The following is a 19,858-nucleotide window of genomic DNA, read 5'->3' on the forward strand; positions in this document are numbered from 1 at the left end:
ACTTATTTTTTTAATTATCATTTACTTAAAAATTTAAGGCAACGGGTTTCCTCAATTTTTTTAAGTGAACTACAGTGTACCACCAAACCTGTCCCTAACCTTACCCATATCCCACCTCAATAGTAGCAAAAGTGTTTCGGGTAAAACTTTATTTTAAGGTGTCCTTATTCAGTACTTAAATGTATAATTACACTGTAACAAGGACACCTGAAAACAAAGTGTAACCAGCCAATTAATATGTAGTGGACCGAAATATTACAATTCAAAATAATTCTTCAGTGTCAGATTTGCTGCTCAACAAATATTTCTTCTTATCAGTAATGTTAAAAAAGTGCTGCTCGATATTTTTGTGAAACCATGATACTTTTTTTCTCCAAAATTCTTTTATAAATAGAAAATTCAAACAAAAGAACAACATTTATTTAGAATAGAAATTGTTTGTTTGTAGTATTATAAATGTCTTTACGTCTAATGAATTCTTCCTGAACAAGGTAATTTCTTAAAAAAACACAGACCCCAAACTATTGAAAGTTTTATATATATATATATATATATATATATATATATATAAAAATTTTTTTAAATAGAAAACTAAAATTAATTAATTAATAATTAAATACATTTATCTCATTATTCTCATTATATGTATTTATTTCTTATCCATCAAATCAAACAATCATGTGTTCATTAGAGAAGGTGCGAGATCTGATTCATAAATCCATCTTCTGAATCAGACTGATTTCTGAACAACAAAAGGGTGAGAAAATGAAGAAAGATTATTTATTTTTGACTGAAGTATCACTTTAGCTGACTCTCTCAATGTCTCTTTCTCGTTTCCCTCATCGAGGACATCTCATGGTGACCGACCCACAGCAGAGTTGCGTGCTGAGGACTTTGCCATCTGGCAGCAGTGTGCCGAAGAGGGAATAAAGTGTGACTGTACATATGAGCTGAATACCTCTGAACAGATGCCCAGTGGCTGAGCAGGACTCAAAGTAAAAAAGTTCCCCGCAGCACTAACAAGTGAATCCAAACTTCTTTCAATATCGGACAAAAGACCCCCAACTATAGAGATTTTGCAGTAGCCCGAGTAGAACAAAAACAGGAATGCTCCTTTCTTCTTTTGGTCCGAAGCAGCGTCCTGCTAAGGGAACTGACAAAGCACATTTGAGCCATTAACTCGGCACTCTTCAACCTTAAATGAAAACTGTGGGCCCTGTTGTGCTCCCCGGATATGTTTTCACAGCCATTATGCACCGCTGGGCTGGTCGAGGTGTTGTATTAAAGTGGATGGGTGGTGTGAAAAACTCGCAGGGGCTTGTAGACTAGCGAGACTGGAGCCAAACTCAAAGCTTGCACCAGAACTTTTCTGCTGATTATTCACAGCCTTTATGCTTAGACACCTAAGGGCATCAAGTGCCCTGGCGCCTTGGAGAAAGAGTGTAAGTGGGGGGCACGAGATAGAAAATGCAAGAGGTGGCAGAAATAGTATGCTTCAGTCACCTGAAAAAAAAAAAACAAAAAGAAAGAAAGAAAAACCACCAATCTGCAGCGTTCTTCATGTCTTAAGCTACATGTCTGTGTTTCTATGGTGACTTAATAAAAACTGTGGCGTGCTCGTTTTGTCCCATTTCACAGGAACATTTTATTGCTCAGAAGTTGATCCTTCATAGACCAAGATGCGTTAAATATGTTTTCAACAACTCTAGTAGGTCAACTTTGCCTCAGATGTGTCTCCTAAAATTGCTTAGGAGGCATAAAAATGAGGCACTTTTTTAAATATAGTAGAAGTATAAAACTATAAAATGAATGGGGATAGCATGGCTCATATCATGAGCATGGAATAATTGGATGAAGTAAAATTAAAAAGTTTATGACTTGTGATAACAGACACTGGTATCTTGGCAATCCTGAGCTCAGTTTGTTATATTGTCAAAATGTCATCTTCTAAAATTAGAAAGACTAATATTAAAGCAGCTTATTATTTTTCAATTATAAAAAAAAAAAAAACTGCCAGGACATTATCAATTAATTTTATGGACATTTCTAGTAACACAAATCAATAAAGTACAGCATTTTAAATACAGGTAAAACACCTGCAAAAAATCAATACAGAAAATTCCTTCATATTAATACAGTTGTGCCCTATTTCTACTTATTATTTTTTTACAGTGTATTATAATATTTATTAATATTTTGAATTTATTTTAATATTTTTAGTTGTCATTTTAGTTTTTGTTTAAGTAATTGTGTTATGTCCTTTTGTCATTATTATTATTATTATTTAAATATTTCAGTTTTAGTTTTTAAAATTTTACTTCAATTTACTTTATTTCAGCTACTTGCCAAGGCAACACTTCTAATTTTTAAGTACATTTTCATTTAATCATTTTTATTTTATTTCAATTAACAAAATATATTTTAAATCATTTATTTTAATAGTTTCCTTTTAAAAAGTTAATAGCTTTAATCATAGTAAACAATGAACTTAACACTACTGATTCAGTCATGTTAATAATTTTGCATATCGTTGGGCCTATAATGCTTCTAACACACACACACACACACACGTATATATATATATATATATATATATATATATATATATATATAAACTAATTTCAAATATTTTTAAGGATCAAAATAAATGGTTTATTGTACAAAAGAACAACAAAAAAAAAAACCTTTTTGTTTACCAAAAGTTGGCACCTTCCACAGAGGGACCACAACTGTTTCCAACAGATGCCTCTCTCGCCCTTTCTTCATCCCAGCACTTCAAGTCTAATTTTTCAGCTGCAATGCACTGTTGCTTAGAAACCTCACACATTCTCAGGGCAGCGCAGTTTAAACATAATTCTGCCATGATTAGATGTCACACTATCATACCTACAGTGTTTGAGTGTGTGTGTGTGGAGTCTCTGTAATTAACAAGCCTTAGCATGTTTAAATTTAAATGGATGTCAGTCACACAAATTATGGGGCAGATAAAGAAGATAACCTCTCTTACTCCTCCATTCAAGCATTTGGTTTGTGTGCTTCCAGTTATGTACTAACAAGCTTTCTAGAGATGAACATTGCATAATAGGATGAGTAATAAAAAAGTAATAAAACGAGCTGTGTATATTCATTCATTATCGTCAACTGCCATGCAATCACAGCAGCAATCATATATGCGGCAGGTGAGAATGAAAGCAACAAACAAAAGAAGCATCATGCCCTTTCAAACAGGCACGTGCCTCCTTCGATTTTGAGAGTAAATTCCAAAAAATAAATACATTTGCATATATAATGAGCTGTTGTGCTTTTCTTTACCTCTCTTCACGGTTCTGGCCCACACAAACGCGTCCTCCATGGCGGGGAGTGGGGTTGCTGCAGGAACGCTGTCGGACCTGGAATCCGATCCCACAGCTGGTGCTGCAAGGAGCCCATGCCGTCCATGGTGTCCATGCCCCGTTTCTGAGGATGGATATGTTACGGCAGTAATCACTAATCAAACGCTGGCACAGCTGGCTGCTATAATCTGACCTTCAGTTTGTTAACTGAGGATCTTAGTTAAGACTGTTCTAAGCCTGTTTACAAAGGGAACAACATGATTATGTGAAATTATTTAGTTGTGAAAATGAGTTCAGTATCACACAGTAACTTTTGTTTCTGAAAAATTGCTGTTTTGTGGCATGGTATGGAAGCTTGTTTCCACTTCAGATTAAGGACTATAATAGGAAATGAAATAAAAAAAAATATATAAAATCACATTACGATAAACTTGCAATTTAGGAAGATACACATATACAATTACAATATATAAAAGTCACACTGTGAGACAAAGTGGAATACAAGAATATTTGCATTTATGAGAAATAAAGTAACAATTGATATATGAAATTGCAAGTCAGATTTAAAATGAAATTATGCGAAATCAAGTTGCATAGTTAAAATTAGAGATAAAATCACAACTGTGAATTTGAATTTATGAAACACACACTGAGGAAGGCTTGGTAGCCGAAACTTTTGTGTCTATTCCACAATGGTAAGGATTGTAAAATAAAACGAAAAAGAAGACTGTTCTCGTGAGTGCGGATCATAAATTCTTTTACAATTTATGAAATATAAAATGACAATTACAAAAAGAAAAAGGCACAATTGCGAAATATAGTTGCATTGTGGGATATAAAGTCATAATTATGAGAAAAAAGCAAGAGTTGGGAGACGTCAAGTCGCAATTATCATATATGAAATCACAATTCTCCGATTTAAAATGATTATGAGAAATCAAGTTGCAATTGTGATATTTAAAGTCACATTGTGAATAAAAAAATTCACATTATGACAATTGAGGGAATTAAATTTGCAATTACAAGTCACACTGCAAGATATAAAGTAAAAAATATGATATATAAAATAATTGTGAGGTATAGTCTCAATTATAGTCACAGTTGTGCTATATGAAATCACATCTGTCAAATATACAATGAAAATAGCAAAAAATCAAGTTTCACACAAAAAGATTGTGTGAGATATAAAGTTGCAATTGAAAGATAAAATAACTGTGAAATTAATTTGAAATTGTGATATCTAAAACAACAATTATGAAAAATCTATGCACAATTGCAAAATATAGTTACTCTGTTTGATTATGAGGCAAAAAGTCGCAGTTGTGAGAAATAACAATTGTGAGACATGAAGTTACAATTGTCATTTAAAATTGCATTTCTCAGATTTAAAATGACAATCCTGAGAAACAAAACTACTGCTGTGAGGTACAATGCTATATTTTGAGAATTACAAGAAACAATGTTGCAATTGTGATACATAAAGTCACTAACACCTTATATTTTCTACTTCCATATAATTCTGTCATGCCTAAAGGTAAAATGTGTAACTTCCTGTTTGTGCTTTAGTCTTCTGTGAGACGTTTGTATACCTGGAGCAGTTTGCCACCTCAACACTGATTCCTTGGCATGGCTGCCCTCCACACTGAGGGCTCGGGCTGTCACATGCTCGAGTACGACACTGGCATGAACCAACGCTGCCACCATCACTATGACTGCAAGCTTTCCATCCTGACCAGGCTCCAAAATGACCATCCACAGTCACGTTCCTCACCTACACACATACATAACCACACACAACAGAAAGAGAGCACATAAATAGTAAATGAGCACAGAAACAAGTAAACAAAATATGAATGCAAATAAATTATTACTGCAGATAAGGTCACATTTGCCAGTTATTAGATGAATCCAAACTAAAATATAGCTTTCTGCATATTAGATTTGTGATAGCTGAAAATAGCAGGCCTCCTCTTTGGAAAATGAACACGCTTTACAATGAGCAAATATTTTCATTTGAGGCATTATATGAGAATGTAGTAATGAATAGCTAATGTAATTTTGTTATTGCTCTCTGGTTATTAACATCTGAGGTATCAGATACAGGACAACATATTTTGTGAACAAAGGGAGAAGGTAATGTTGTCTAGCGCATAAAATGCGATGAGTTCTGTGGAAAAGATTGTCAATGCATTATGAATAGAGAAGAATAAATGACCCTCTGTGTGGAGAGAAATTGTTTGTGCTCTTTGTGTACCGAACGCATAAGAGAGTCACATTTCCAGTGTGGTGGAAAAGTAAAAACAAACCTCATTTTCAAAGGCCTGGCTTTTCTTTTAAATATAGATGGGGTTTTCTGCCAATTTTAAGACAGGGATGATACAGTAAGTTAACGGTTTTTCCAGAGAAAACAAATGTGGTTCTTTGTTTATTTCCATACAGTGTCAGCCTCCAGATGGGCTTTGAATGAAGTGTGTCTCCATCTAGCCTTACTGTGCTCTACTACTGAAGTCATTTTAGATCTGTCACTCAACCTCAGACACCTTGGACACAATACTACCCTGCAAATGAATAGGCAAAAATTATGTGGATATATTATCTAAAAGGACTATGTCAAATGATCAGATGATTAAAAATGGTTTTCATGGTTGTTGTTAGTAACAGGTTAAAGAACAGATGGACAATGTCAAGGACAATGTCAAGATGGCAAAATTAGTTTAAAAGATAATATATGCAGTCATTCTGAATGACATGAATCCCATATTGAATTTCACATTGAATATCACATCTGACAACCTGAACTAATCTTGCTATATCAAAAGAAGCTTAACTCATGAGATATATTTTAGAAATTCTTAACTTTGACTGAGGGGATTTACTAGTATCAAAACCTTAAGAAATAATAATAATAATAATAATAACATTTGACTGAACTGTCAAAACATTCCACACAACACAACACAACACAACACAACACAACACAACACAACACAACACAACACAACACAACACAACACAACACAACACAACACAACACAACACAACACAACACAACACAACACAACACAACACAAAACAAAACACAACAAAACACAACACAACACAACACAACACAACAAAACAAAACAAAACAAAACAAAACAAAACAAAACAAAAAAACAAAAATTGCACGTCTGGGGAAATAAAAGGTTTGGGCACAAAAAAGAGTCTTTCCATCACTGACCTTGTAAGAGAAGGTGAATGAAATTGGAAAAACAAACAAACAAACAAACAAACAAACAAACAACAGAACTCCCCAAAAAACAAACCAAAATCACACACACACACACACAAAAAACAATAATACGAAAACAACAAAACAAAGCAGTCATTGCGTGATTTGGGAAATAAAAGGTTTGGAGGCATAATGTCATTGACATTGTAAGAGAAGGTGAATGAAATTGGAAAAACCAACCAATCAACCAACCAACCAAACAAACAAACAGAAACCCCCAAAACAAATGAAAAATAACAAAACAAAAAACAGAAAAAACCCTGCAAAACAAAAGTAACTGCATGTTTTGGGAAATAAAAGGTTTGGACAAAAAATAAAAAGAGGCATCATGTCATTGACGTTGTAAGAGAAGGTGAATGAAATTGGAAAAACCAACCAATCAACCAACCAACCAAACAAACAAACAGAAAACCCCCCCCAAAACAAACGAAAAATAACAAAACAAAAAAACAGAAAAAACCCTGCAAAACAAAAGTAACTGCATGTTTTGGGAAATAAAAGTTTGGACAAAAAATAAAAAGAGGCATCATGTCATTGACGTTGTAAGAGAAGGTGAATGAAATTGGAAAAAAACAAACAAACATACAACCCTCCCCCACCACCACCAAAAAAAAAAAAAATCACAAAACAAAAAACTCAAACAAAACAGTCATAGCATTTTTTGGGAAATAAAAGGTTTGGACACAAAAAGTGGCATTACGTCATTGACCTTATAAGAGAAGGTGAATGAAATTGGAATGAAATTGGAATTTTGCAAGCTGGATACAAATCTACATCTTCCACGCAAGCACCACTGCTTAACATGTTTGGGGCACATTTTTGTTGCTTCCAACAACAAAGGACATCTGGACCTCAAAATGTGTAACCAATATGTGTAAACAACATGTGTTAAACTAAATCAATAGAAATCTTGCATTCTAGTGACTCTTGAGACCGAAGCCTCCCACACTTTTACACTTCCCTGTTTGTGTTCAACAATTCCATGCTGCTTTCTTCAGGCAGCGTGGGAGGCAACGTGATATTACACAAAATGTCATTTCTCAGCTACAGCTACAAGCTACAAGGTCTTTTACCTAAAGACCCTGTGAGACTGCTACAATGCCTGATATAGTTTATAGTATGTGTGTCTACAAATGTGTGTGTGTGTGTGGATTGTGCTATCAGAGCTGTGGTATCTCATAGAACACTGCATGTAACCTTTAGAACATGAAACCACGTGAAGAGCAAGTGTCTAAATATTTTCAGAGCCACTATACATGGGAGGGACGTGATGGATTGGACAAAGGATTCTGGGAGTGATCTACAGGCTGGGAGGCCTCAGGCAGGGGCACATGTCAGCACAAAGGAGTGTGGGAATATGAAGCCATGTTACCAGAGAATGCCATTCAACAGAAAGATGGCTGACAGCAAATTCTGCTGCGCTTTGTTTCTTTGCACACAAGCTCTGTTTAGTATTAGCCTTATATTCTCTTTTTGAGTACAGGAGGAGGAAAAGTTGTTTTTCTGCAAAAGCAGCAATACATCAGACCTGCACTGTCTCAGCACTGTCTGTCCATCACCTGCAATGTTTCCTCAACATTGTTATAAAACACTTCTAAGAGTGTCTGCTGTTATGAGAAAAAAAGTTGATCCTGCAAGTTACGGTTGAAGCGGACGCATTTGTCACTGTTCTTCACCGACAGACTGGATCAGCATCAAGAGTCTTCATATGAAAAAAAACATTTGGCTTTGAGGGCTGAGGCACTGCGTGAATGATTGAAGTGCATTCTGGATACTCACAGGACACCGTGTGATGCTCTGCTCCCATTGGCTCATGCTGACACTTTCTTCCAGGGTGGTGCATTTCTTGAGCACCAGATCCCAGCCGCAGTACGGATCCCTGGCCCCCACACAGGCACTGAGAGAGAGAGAAAAAACAGATGCTCATCGTGATACGAAAGTTTATGGCAACATTAATCAACTGAGAAGAGACAAAAGGGTAACGCTTTAGATTACAGCCCGCAATGTACCGCGTAATTAAACAGAATTTACAGTGTACCTATTTGTAACTATAGAGTACCTACACAGTACCTATTCGTAGGTATAAGGGAACAATATGCAACGTTTGGGGAATAAGGGGGTAATAACCTGCGGAATTATAAAGCATTTATACTGTAAGTATTTAATAACTAAAGGGTACCAATTCTGAAATTACGTGTATGTAGAGTCCGCGATTTTCCGCGTCAGCATAACTTGAAGCTGAACGTACATGTAGGTAAACGGAAACAAGTGGGTAATGACTTGGAAAATTAAAGTATTTACACTGTTAGTATTTCATAAGCAAGGTGTAACTATTCTAGGATTACGCGGTATTTATATCCTACTGAGTTAGGCAACAATATTATGATTTAGAACAATTTGCCTTATTGTAATAACACAAAATATATGATGCAACATATTCTTACACTACGTACTGGGTAGCCTACTTATTGTATTATTACAACTTATATATCTTACATGACATTGATACAAATAGTAAACTGTAGTATACTATAGTATAATTTAGTAATTATAGTGAAGTTAAAAACCACCATAGTCTTTATAAATGTTGCCAAAGTTTACTAGAGAATATAAGATATATTATTTACTAGTGTTATTTATGTGGAGATTACTGAACAACTCAGCTGAAAGTATGGGGTAATTATGTGATGAGCTTCTGATATGATTTAGTTTAGAAATTCCCATATGAATATTGACCTGATGAAAGAGTATTGCTTATGGTCATCTCAGCAGCGAGTCAGGTCACCAGTATTGTACTGCTGAGGTGCAATACAGTGGAAAAGTAGATTACCTGTTTCCAGCTCCTCCCAGGATAAATAACAGCATACTACACAACACGTATAATTACTGTATAAATTATGTTTTTTGATAGCTGTAGTGCTGTTGGTGCACTTTGGGCTTCCGTATGTGGGTTGAGGCAAGTAGAATAAAATGTACTACAACCTTTTTCTTAACTACTGTGCAAACACACACCCTTGTTATATGTAGTTATTGTGTAAGTCTAACAGCCGCGGGCTGTAATCTAAAGTGAAGCCTTGTTACCCTCTTGTTACGTGTTGTTACTGTGTAAGTCTAACATCCGTGGGCTGTAATCTAAAGTGATGCCTTGTTACCCTCTTGTTACGTGTAGTTACTGTGTAAGTCTAACATCCGCGGGCTGTAATCTAAAGTGAAACCTTGTTACCCTCTTGTTACGTGTAGTTACTGTGTAAGTGTAACATCCGCGGGCTGTAATCTAAAGTGAAACCTTGTTACCCTCTTGTTACGTGTAGTTACTGTGTAAATCTAACATCCGCTGGCTGTAATCTAAAGTGATGCCTTGTTACCCTCTTGTTACGTGTAGTTACTGTGTAAATCTAACATCCGCGGGCTGTAATCTAAAGTGATGCCTTGTTACCCTCTTGTTACGTGTAGTTACTGTGTAAGTCTAACATCCGCGGCTGTAATCTAAAGTGATGCCTTGTTACCCTCTTGTTACGTGTAGTTACTGTGTAAGTCTAACATCCGCGGGCTGTAATCTAAAGTGATGCCTTGTTACCCTCTTGTTACATGTAGTTACTGTGTAAGTCTAACATCCGCGGGCTGTAATCTAAAGTGATGCCTTGTTACCCTCTTGTTATGTGTAGTTACTGTGTAAGTCTAACATCCGCGGGCTGTAATCTAAAGTGAAACCTTATTACCCTCTTGTTACGTGTAGTTACTGTGTAAGTCTAACATCCGCGGCTGTAATCTAAAGTGAAGCCTTGTTACCCTCTTGTTACGTGTAGTTACTGTGCAAGTCTAACATCCGCTGGCTGTAATCTAAAGTGAAGCCTTGTTACCCTCTTGTTACGTGTAGTTAATGTGTAAATGTAACATCCGTGGGCTGTAATCTAAAGTGAAGCCTTGTTACCCTCTTGTTACGTGTAGTTACTGTGCAAGTCTAACATCCGCGGGCTGTAATCTAAAGTGAAGCCTTGTTACCCTCTTGTTACGTGTAGTTACTGTGTAAATCTAACATCCGTGGGCTGTAATCTAAAGTGAAGCCTTGTTACCCTCTTGTTATTGTGTAAGTCTAACATCCGCGGGCTGTAATCAAAAGTGATGCCTTGTTACCCTCTTGTTACGTGTAGTTACTGTGTAAATCTAACATCCGCGGGCTGTAATCTAAAGTGATGCCTTGTTACTCTCTTGTTACTGTGTAAGTCTAACATCCGCGGGCTGTAATCTAAAGTGATGCCTTGTTACCCTCTTGTTACGTGTAGTTACTGTGTAAGTGTAACATCTGAACATCTGATCCAAGAACAGAATGCAGAAAAAAACTAATTTGCAACCACTTATACAAAATACAAAGAACTGTAAAACACACACACACACAAAATCCTGTTCTACATTTATTTTTAATAGGCATATTGGCAATTTTTCCTTTCAGCTGTGGGCAGGATTCGACAAATTTCTGGAGATCTTTTACATATGCTTGCAAAGTTGTCCCTGCAGTATATGAGGGAACAGAAAAGTCCTTCCACCTCTGATGCAGTTTTCACCTGTGATCACAATTAGAGAAAAATACATTGCAAAAAAATAAATAAATAAAAACCTGTTAACACATGTCAAATTTTGCATAATGTAAAGAAGTGTTGCAGAAAGCTTATATTTAACCAAATATATAAAATAAGGACTTCTGTGAGGCCTCTGTGTCACAGCAATGTTTCAAGGAAAATCTGTAAGAGTTGCCAACACTGTGATACGGTAAAGCAATAAATAATAAAATAACAAAGGACTACAAAAGTACACAGGTAACTGGAAAATAAAAACAAGAACTTAATAGTATAACAAAATAGAGAATATGCGACAGTCAGTAGGTGACAGTCCACTCTGAAGGGCTCCAATTCACCTTAAAGGAGTAGTTCACTTCTGGAACAAAAATGTACAGATAATGTACTCACCCCCTTGTCATCCGAGATATTCATGTCTTTCTTTCTTCAGTCGTAAAGAAATCATGTTTTTTGAGGAAAACATTTCAGGATTTCTCTCCATAAAATGGACTGCTATGGTGCCCCCGAGTTTGAACTTCCAAAATGCAGTTTAAATGCAGCTTCAAAGGGCTCTAAACAATCCCAGCCGAGGAAGAAGGGTCTTATCTAGCGAAAAGATTGGTTAAACGCTCCTCTTGTCTAGCTCTGCGTGAACTGTTTTTTCCCCCGGTTCATGACAGTTAAGGTAGGTCTAAAAACTCCCATCTCATTTTCTCCTCCAACTTCAAAATCGTCATTTCTTCCAAGGCTGGAATTGTGTAGAGCCCTTTGAAGCTTCACTGAAACTGTGTTTTTAATCTTCAATCCAGCTGGCCACCATAAAAGCTCACTGTATGAAGAAAGATTCTGGAATGTTTTCCTCAAAAAAACTTTGCGACTGAAGAAAGAAAAACATGAACATCTTGGATAAAATACGGCTGAGTAACTTGTCAGGATTTAAAAATTTTTTTTATTTGTGTTTGTCATAAAACTATGAACAAATACATTAAAACAACACCATGGTTTAAAATTTAGAGGGTTTTCAGTTTTTCAGAGTGGCCTTAACATTTAAATTAATCATTTGGTACTATGCACATATTGTGTACAGAATTATTTTACATTGTACTTATATTTTAAAAATACCTGCATATAATATAATTTCTGTAATTACATTTATAATTACACTGTTGACCCATCCCTTACTCCTTAACCCACCCTTAAACCTACCCATACCACCAAACCTGTCCCTAACCTTACCTGTATCCCACCTCAATACCAGAAAAAAGTGATTTGCAATACAATATACGCAATAAGTACTTATTTTTTGATGCAAGTACATAGTAGTTAAGGCCAGTTAATATAAAGTGGGACCGGGTTTTCTATTTTTCTAGATACTTTTTTTTAGGAATGTTCTCTAATGTTTGTGGGTAGGGCTCTTTTTTTAAATTCAGGTATGCCTAATTCTGTAAAAATGCTGGTTTTAACCACAGGTTTTGTAGCACAATCATGGCTGTTTTGTGGTACCCATGGTTTAACTATAGTAACAATGTTTCTTTTTTTAACTATGGTAAAAACTTAGTTAAAACATTTTTCGTAAGGTACAGGGTATACCCAAGGGTTAAGGTGAGTTGGAGCCCATCAGAGTGGACTGTCACCTACTGACTGTCGCTTATTCTCTATTTTGTTATACTATTAAGTTATTGTTTTTATTTTCCAGTTACCTGTGTACTTTTGTAGTCCTTTGTTATTTTATTATTTATTGCTTTACCATATCACAGTGTTGGCAACTCTTACAGATTTTCCTTGAAACATTGCTGTGACACAGAGGCCTCACAGAAGTCCTTATTTTATATATTTGGTTAAATATAAGCTTTGTGCAACACTTGTTTACATTATGCAAACTTGACATGTGTTAACATTTTTTTTTTTTGCAATGTATTTTTCTCTAATTGTAATCACAGGTGAAAACTGCATCAGAGGTGGAGAACTTTTCTGCTCCCTCATATACTGCAGGGACAACTTTGCAAGCATATGCAACAGATCTCCAGAAATTTGTCGACTCCTGCCCACAGCTGAAAGGAAAATTTATAATATGCCTATTAAAAATAAATGTATGATTGTGTATGATTTACTGTTCTTTGTATTTTGTATAAGTGGTTGCAAGTTTGTTTTTTCTGCATTTTGTTCTTGGAAAAGATCTGTTAAAATTTTGTTAAATAATAAAAATATTTCTTTAACTTAAGGACCTTGCATTTAACTATGTAATACAGTTCATTGATAATAACTTTGAAATACATCTATTGTAGCATAACTAAAATTGTTTAATGTTACACTTACACAGTAAATACACTTAGCAAGAGGGTAACAAGGCATCACTTTAGATTACAGCCCGCGGATGTTACACTTACACAGTAACTACACGTAACAAGAGGGTAACAAGGCATCACTTTAGATTACAGCCCGCGGATGTTACATTTACACATTAACTACACGTAACAAGAGGGTAACAAGGCTTCACTTTAGATTACAGCCCGCGGATGTTACATTTACACATTAACTACACGTAACATGAGTGTAACAAGGCATCACTTTAGATTACAGCCCGCGGATGTTACACTTACACAGTAACTACACATAACAAGGGTGTATGTTTGCATAGTAGTTAAGAAAAATGTTGTAGTACATTTTATTCTACTTGCCTCAAACCACATACGGAAGCTCAAGTGCACCAACAGCACTACAGCTATCAAAAAACATCAATTCGGTAAATGGTATATTTATATGCGATATCCTAGGAGCAGCTGGAAACAGGTAATCTAGTTTCCCACTACTGCACCTCAACGGACATGATTCGCTACTGAGATGACCATATGCAATGCTCTTTTATCAGGTAAATTTTCATATCAATTTTTAAACCAAATCATAGCAGAAACTCATTACAAAATGTCCCCATACTTTTGTAATCTCGACTATGGTGGTTTTTAACTTTGCTATAATTACTAAATTATGCTATAGTATAGGCCTACTAATTGTATCAATGTCATGTAAGATATATGTTGTAATAATACAATAAGTACCCAGTATGTAGTGTAAAATATACTGCATCATATGTTATTACAATAAGGCAACTTGTTCTAAATCATAATATTGTTGCCAAAACAGTACGTCATGCATACCACATAATCTTAGAAAAGTTACGCATTACTTATGAAATACTAACAGTATAAATACTTTTAATTTTCCAAGTCATTACCCCCTTATTACCCACTTGTTTCCATTTACCTACATGTACGTTCAGCTTTAAATTATGCTGACGCGGAAAATCATGGACTCTACATACATGTAATTTCAGAATTGATACCCTTTAGTTATTAAATAATTACAGTATAAATGCTTTATAATTCCGCAGGTTATTACCCCCTTATTCCCCAAATGTTGCATATTGTTCCCTTATACCTATGAGTAGGTACTGTGGAGGTACTCTATAGTTACAAATAGGTACACTGTAAATTGTGTTTAATTACGCGGTACATTGCGGGCAGTAATCTAAAGCGTTACCGACAAAAGAAGAGCAGAAGTGGAGAGGTCATGAAATGAGAAATCCAATTTTCCTTTATAAAAGCATACTGTTCACAAGTTTTACAATTGACAGCTTCCTTCCAAGTCCAAAAACATCACATATTGACATCAAACCACAAATACGGCTTATGAAATCCATTCTGATATCAGAAAATTGAAGACTTTAACCATCAGAAACCTGAAACAAGAACAAATAGGACAGATCGCATTGTTTATAAACAACAATAATTAAAATAAAAAAATTAAATAATAAAATGAAATAAATAAACTTAAATAAAATAAAATAAATAATTACTATTAAATTGTTAAGATCCACTAAGAAAACACTATTCCTGGCTGTGTGTAGCACCTACAGCTCTGCACATCCTTTTGAAGAAGGCCATGAGCAAGCATAGCAAGAGTTAATGAGAAGCTTCTCAATTTCACATGCAGAAAGAGCATTTACACAGAATTCTTAAAGGTACACCATTCTATAAGACAAAGAAGGGTTGAAAAATCATCACGTAGGCCTAAATTAAATTCTGACACTAAATAGAACAAAAAAAGTTGAATAACTTCATAAGTGTACCTCTGGGAAATAAATAGAATGGTAAAACATATCATATGAGCCCTTTAAAAATTTAAACACCTTAAAGAGCACACATGCTTCTTATTATAAGTATTGCTTGCTTTGGCATAACTTAATCTGGCAATATTTCCCTTGAGTGCTGGTAATAACTTTAATCAGAAACAGAGAACAGCCCTGAGACGCACCGAACAGCTTTTCAAACTCATTGAGGACTATCACAGCAGTCATCAGCACGGATGGAAAGATGAAGTCAAGCGTTCAGTGCCGTAAAGTTTGGAGTACAGTGACACGGCAATGTGAATGTCAGCAGTGTAAACCAAGCACTTTAAAACGGCCCTGTTATGGCTGTTTATTCAAACAAAATTTGCATTAGTTTTCCCTTTTGGTGTCAGAAAGTATAGAGGTGTGAGTAATTGACCTCTCCCAATCTTTAACCGCTTAAGTGGATAGAAAAAGCTCATCAGGCAAAACTCAGCTCATATTCACATAACTCAGCGCTTTTCATTGGAATGCAAATGGAGAGAGATGATGAACAGGCTGCCATCTCCTCTTATGAGGAGAGATTAGAGAAGTGCTCTTGATATAAAGGCCTGGAGGCACAATGTCAAACATGATGATTGTTCTTTGTTGCCCTCTGGCAGAGGATCTTTGTGACATTACATTTATTCTTGTGCAGTGAAAAAAATAAAATAAAAATTAGGTTGCCGGCATTCATGAGCTCGTAAGATTAGTATTATCATTTATCTTGCCGGGAATCAAAACTTTGGTATTATTAAAAGCAATCATGAAATGACACTTGCATTTAACTTGAAATTTGCAAGGAAAACGAATGGGTAACACTTCACAATAAGGTTCTGTTTGTCAACTTTAGTTAATGCATTAGGTATCATGAACTAAAAATGAACAATACTTTTACAGAATTTAATAACTTAGAATATTAATTTCTATATATACCAACATATTTCAGCAAGTAAATACAATAAATTAACATTAATTATGAACAAAAATGAATTAATAATTAAAAGATAGGGTAATACTTTAGTGGGACCAATTCTCACTATTAACTAGATACTTACTGGCATGCCTATTATTAACTGTTTATTATTACTTATAAAGCACATATATGCATGACCATATTCTACATCCCTAATCCTATACAATACCTAAACTTAACAAATACCGCACTATTAATATGCAGCAAATTAGGAGTTTATTGAGGCAAAAGTCGCAGTTAATGGTTTGTTAACAGCGAGAATTGGATCTTAAAATAAAGTGTGACCAGTATAAAGCATCAACCTAAATGAATAAATCCTGTAAAATGGTCCGCTGTTAACAAAGTTAACACATTGAATCTTATTGAAAATAAAAATTCAGTGGTGTAAAAAAGCTACAAAATATAGCCTTGGATTTGATTTCACTCTTTAAGAGTTGATCAGACTGTGAAAAATAGGAATCATTGCTATTTGTTAATACTTTTTTCCACGGCCATAGCCTTTGCACACAAAAAGAAGAAAAGTCATGTCGGCTGCAGAAAGTTATTATATTTTGATGAAAGGGTTGACAAAATGAAAATGGATGAAGGACGTGTCAAGCCATTTAAACTGTTCATTATAGACCTTAGTCAGGTTAGACACCATACTGAATTTAATATGGATGAGGCTTACAGTGTTTACAATGGAACGGATTGTATGAAAGTCATATAATTTTCACAACTGATGTATTTTGAGAAATACATTTCAAGTCAAGTCAAGTCAAGTTGGTCAGTTCGTCAGCTAAAATAAACAACAGTAGGCCTACAATCCATTGTACTTCCATCCCTCACATCCTCATTTTCATTCCTGTCAAATTTGGCGCTAAAAAGGTCTATTCTAGTCATCTAGAAACAACACCTTTTGTGTTCAGTTTTTGACACGAGGATGAATAAATGATGACATTTTTCATTTTAGGGAAGCAGTTATGAATTTCTACCTTGAGATGTTGTACATCTGTCTACTGAGAAGCAGCAGTACTCACTCTCTAGACTTGTGGAAGTTGCAGCGCATCAGGGGGATTTTGATGACCTGGTCTCTGACTCCCACAAATAGCTCACTGCGGCTGTGAAGGATGAGTAGGCTGCGGATTGGCTGCCTCTTCTTTGGGGGGAAAAGCTCAATCTCATCCAGCAAACAGCTGCCCGTGGTCTGGTTCAGCGGAGAGAGCACCTTCTTAATAGTGCCGTAATCTAGAAAGCAGAAAGAGAAATTTGAGAACAAGTGTGTTAGATATTAGAGAGAATGTAAGAGAGAGGGGGGAAAACAGTGCAGAATCAGTTTAGGTGATCAAGTGGGGCATCTCTGATGACCTGGTGAGATTGAAAGGAAATGATGTCAGAGAAGCAGCAGTGGAGAATGACCTCAGATCTCTTCTATCACATGAAAATTCTATAAAGTGCCACCTGGGCTGTCAACTTAAATATGGATGTGCTATTTGGATCAGAAAGGGCAAAGAGGGCGGACTGACTACTCTCCAGAGAAGATTCATTATCTTCTCCAAAGGGTGGCTTTTGTGCAGTTGAAAGGAGGGCAGAATTATCGGCTGAATCACCTTTCGCAAGTTACACATCCCTCTATGGAGCATGTGGTCTGTGAGTCCATGGAGGACATTCATTGGTCTCATAATGTCACAAAGAGTGAACTGGATTGGTTTGATAAGCTATTTAATATCTATTTTATCCTCACAGTAGTTGCTGTTATTCTTCTGTTCGCTTCAAAGCGGCCTGTCAGATGTTTTATGGGAGCCATACAACATGTGGGGCAATGAACTTTTAGATACTACAAGAGCCACTGATTAGGTCCCTGCTCTTGTCAAAACAGGCTTCAGTGCTCTATTTCATTCCATTCGACTGTGAAATTCCAGCTACGTTCCTCACACTTCAAGCTATTATTGTCTGGCATGAATTGAATTGAGGCTAACTTTATAAACATGGCGCATAAAGGACTGTTTGCCATAGAAGAGGATTTATTTTATAGCGCCTCGCAAATATTTTAATCTTGAGTGCACGTCATTATCCTGGAATACATGGGAAGTGACTGCAATGTTGAGCATTAAATGATTAATTCTTCATTTACTCATCCTCATGTTGTTCCAAATGTGTATGACTTACTTTTTATTTTGGAACATCAAAAGAAAGAAAAAAAAAAAGCCAGTTTTCCATACAATTAAAATGAATGGGGATTAAAGTTTTCAATCTTCAAAAAAAAAAAAAAAAAGCGCTATATAAAAGTATCATAAAAGTGATTCATACAATGTATGCTCAATATTTAGTCATATGAGAGCTTTGTGTGAGGAACAGACCAGTGTTACCAATGTTAAAACTATTAAAATTAAATAAATTTGAAATAGAAATTAGAAATACTGCCTTGGCAACTAACTGAAGATTATGTGAACATATTAAAATGACTAAAACTGAAATTAAAAAAATACTAAATTAACAGAGTGAAATTAAAGATATCACTATTGTTGTCTGAAAATATTTACGCTGAACATTGGTGTTTTCAGGAGAGAAGTAGAAATGTCCAATCTGTGAAAAAATCTTTCTTTTGAGTCAGATCTTTTAAATGAATAAGTTAAACCAGTTCGAAAACTTTTTAAAAAAATTTTAAGTTCTAGAAGAATATGGAGAATGGACCTCTTTTAAGACCATTGTGACCATGGCCGTTTGTGACCATTAAAATTCTCCTTTTTCTGCACCACAAAGGAATAAAGTCATACAGGTTTGAAATGACATGACATTTTGACAATGACATTTTTTTTGGGTGAACAATACTTTTTTTTTCTTTTATGCTATTCCATTTCTTTATTCCCTCACTGTCAGACGAGAGAGACATTGTGAATGCTCTTAAATCAGCATGAGGCTCTGATTTCTGATAGTCGAAAACAGTTGGTGTATTCCAGAAATAAAACCAAAGACACGCTGCTCACCCAATTAGCAAACAGCTTTTAAACCCTGACTGTCCTGTGTGTTTGTAGTACAATTTAACAAGTGTCTCCTTCCCTTTAACAAGTGTTTATTTTACACAGTTCTTTAACAACATGTGTTCCTGTTATTTAATTTCTGTTGACAGGTAACTAGATGTTCAGTGTTTTTCAGCAGTGCACAGGCCAGAGCAGACAGACTTGGAGATTTCCAGTGCTCTGGTGTGCATCTGGATAGCAAATGACAGCTTACAGTACATTTTTTTCCCTATGTAAGCACATGCTGCCTTTGATGTTTTATCGCTGCTATGTGTCTAATGCCTTTATTCAGCCTGGTGACCAACTGTTGCTTGCTTCAAAGACCAATGATTCAAGTGGACCACCAATTACTAGAGTCAGTTTTCCCCTGTGCCTCCCTTATGGCAATGCAGAAGTCTTCACTCAACAAAGTTCTGATGGTAAAAGTAACATTCTAATAAGCTGTGGGTTTAATGAGAAGTCGGCCACCTGGGATTCTCTGACTACTTTCATATTACAGGCTTTAATGTTCATTTCAGATTTAATTTTTTTTTCTCAGATCTGTTTTTTTTTAACCATCTACTATTTATATTCTTGTTTGTTA

At 35.5% G+C, this 19,858-nt stretch overlaps 1 protein-coding gene across 2 annotated transcripts in view; it reads right to left on the reverse strand.

The window, feature by feature from the left end:
* Positions 1-19,858, reverse strand: part of sema5a (sema domain, seven thrombospondin repeats (type 1 and type 1-like), transmembrane domain (TM) and short cytoplasmic domain, (semaphorin) 5A) — a 147,211-nt gene that overhangs the window by 40,747 nt on the left and 86,606 nt on the right. For both annotated transcript variants that reach the window (XM_058765617.1, XM_058765618.1), the window contains 4 exons: positions 17,296-17,503; positions 8,383-8,500; positions 4,922-5,103; positions 3,313-3,456 (listed from right to left, as the gene is read on the reverse strand). In XM_058765617.1, the coding sequence (XP_058621600.1) occupies positions 3,313-3,456; positions 4,922-5,103; positions 8,383-8,500; positions 17,296-17,503 (652 nt within the window). The remainder of the gene's footprint in view (positions 1-3,312; positions 3,457-4,921; positions 5,104-8,382; positions 8,501-17,295; positions 17,504-19,858) is intronic.

The sequence above is a fragment of the Onychostoma macrolepis genome, chromosome 24 (assembly GCF_012432095.1).
Source record: "Onychostoma macrolepis isolate SWU-2019 chromosome 24, ASM1243209v1, whole genome shotgun sequence".
Taxonomy (NCBI): Eukaryota; Metazoa; Chordata; class Actinopteri; order Cypriniformes; family Cyprinidae; genus Onychostoma; species Onychostoma macrolepis.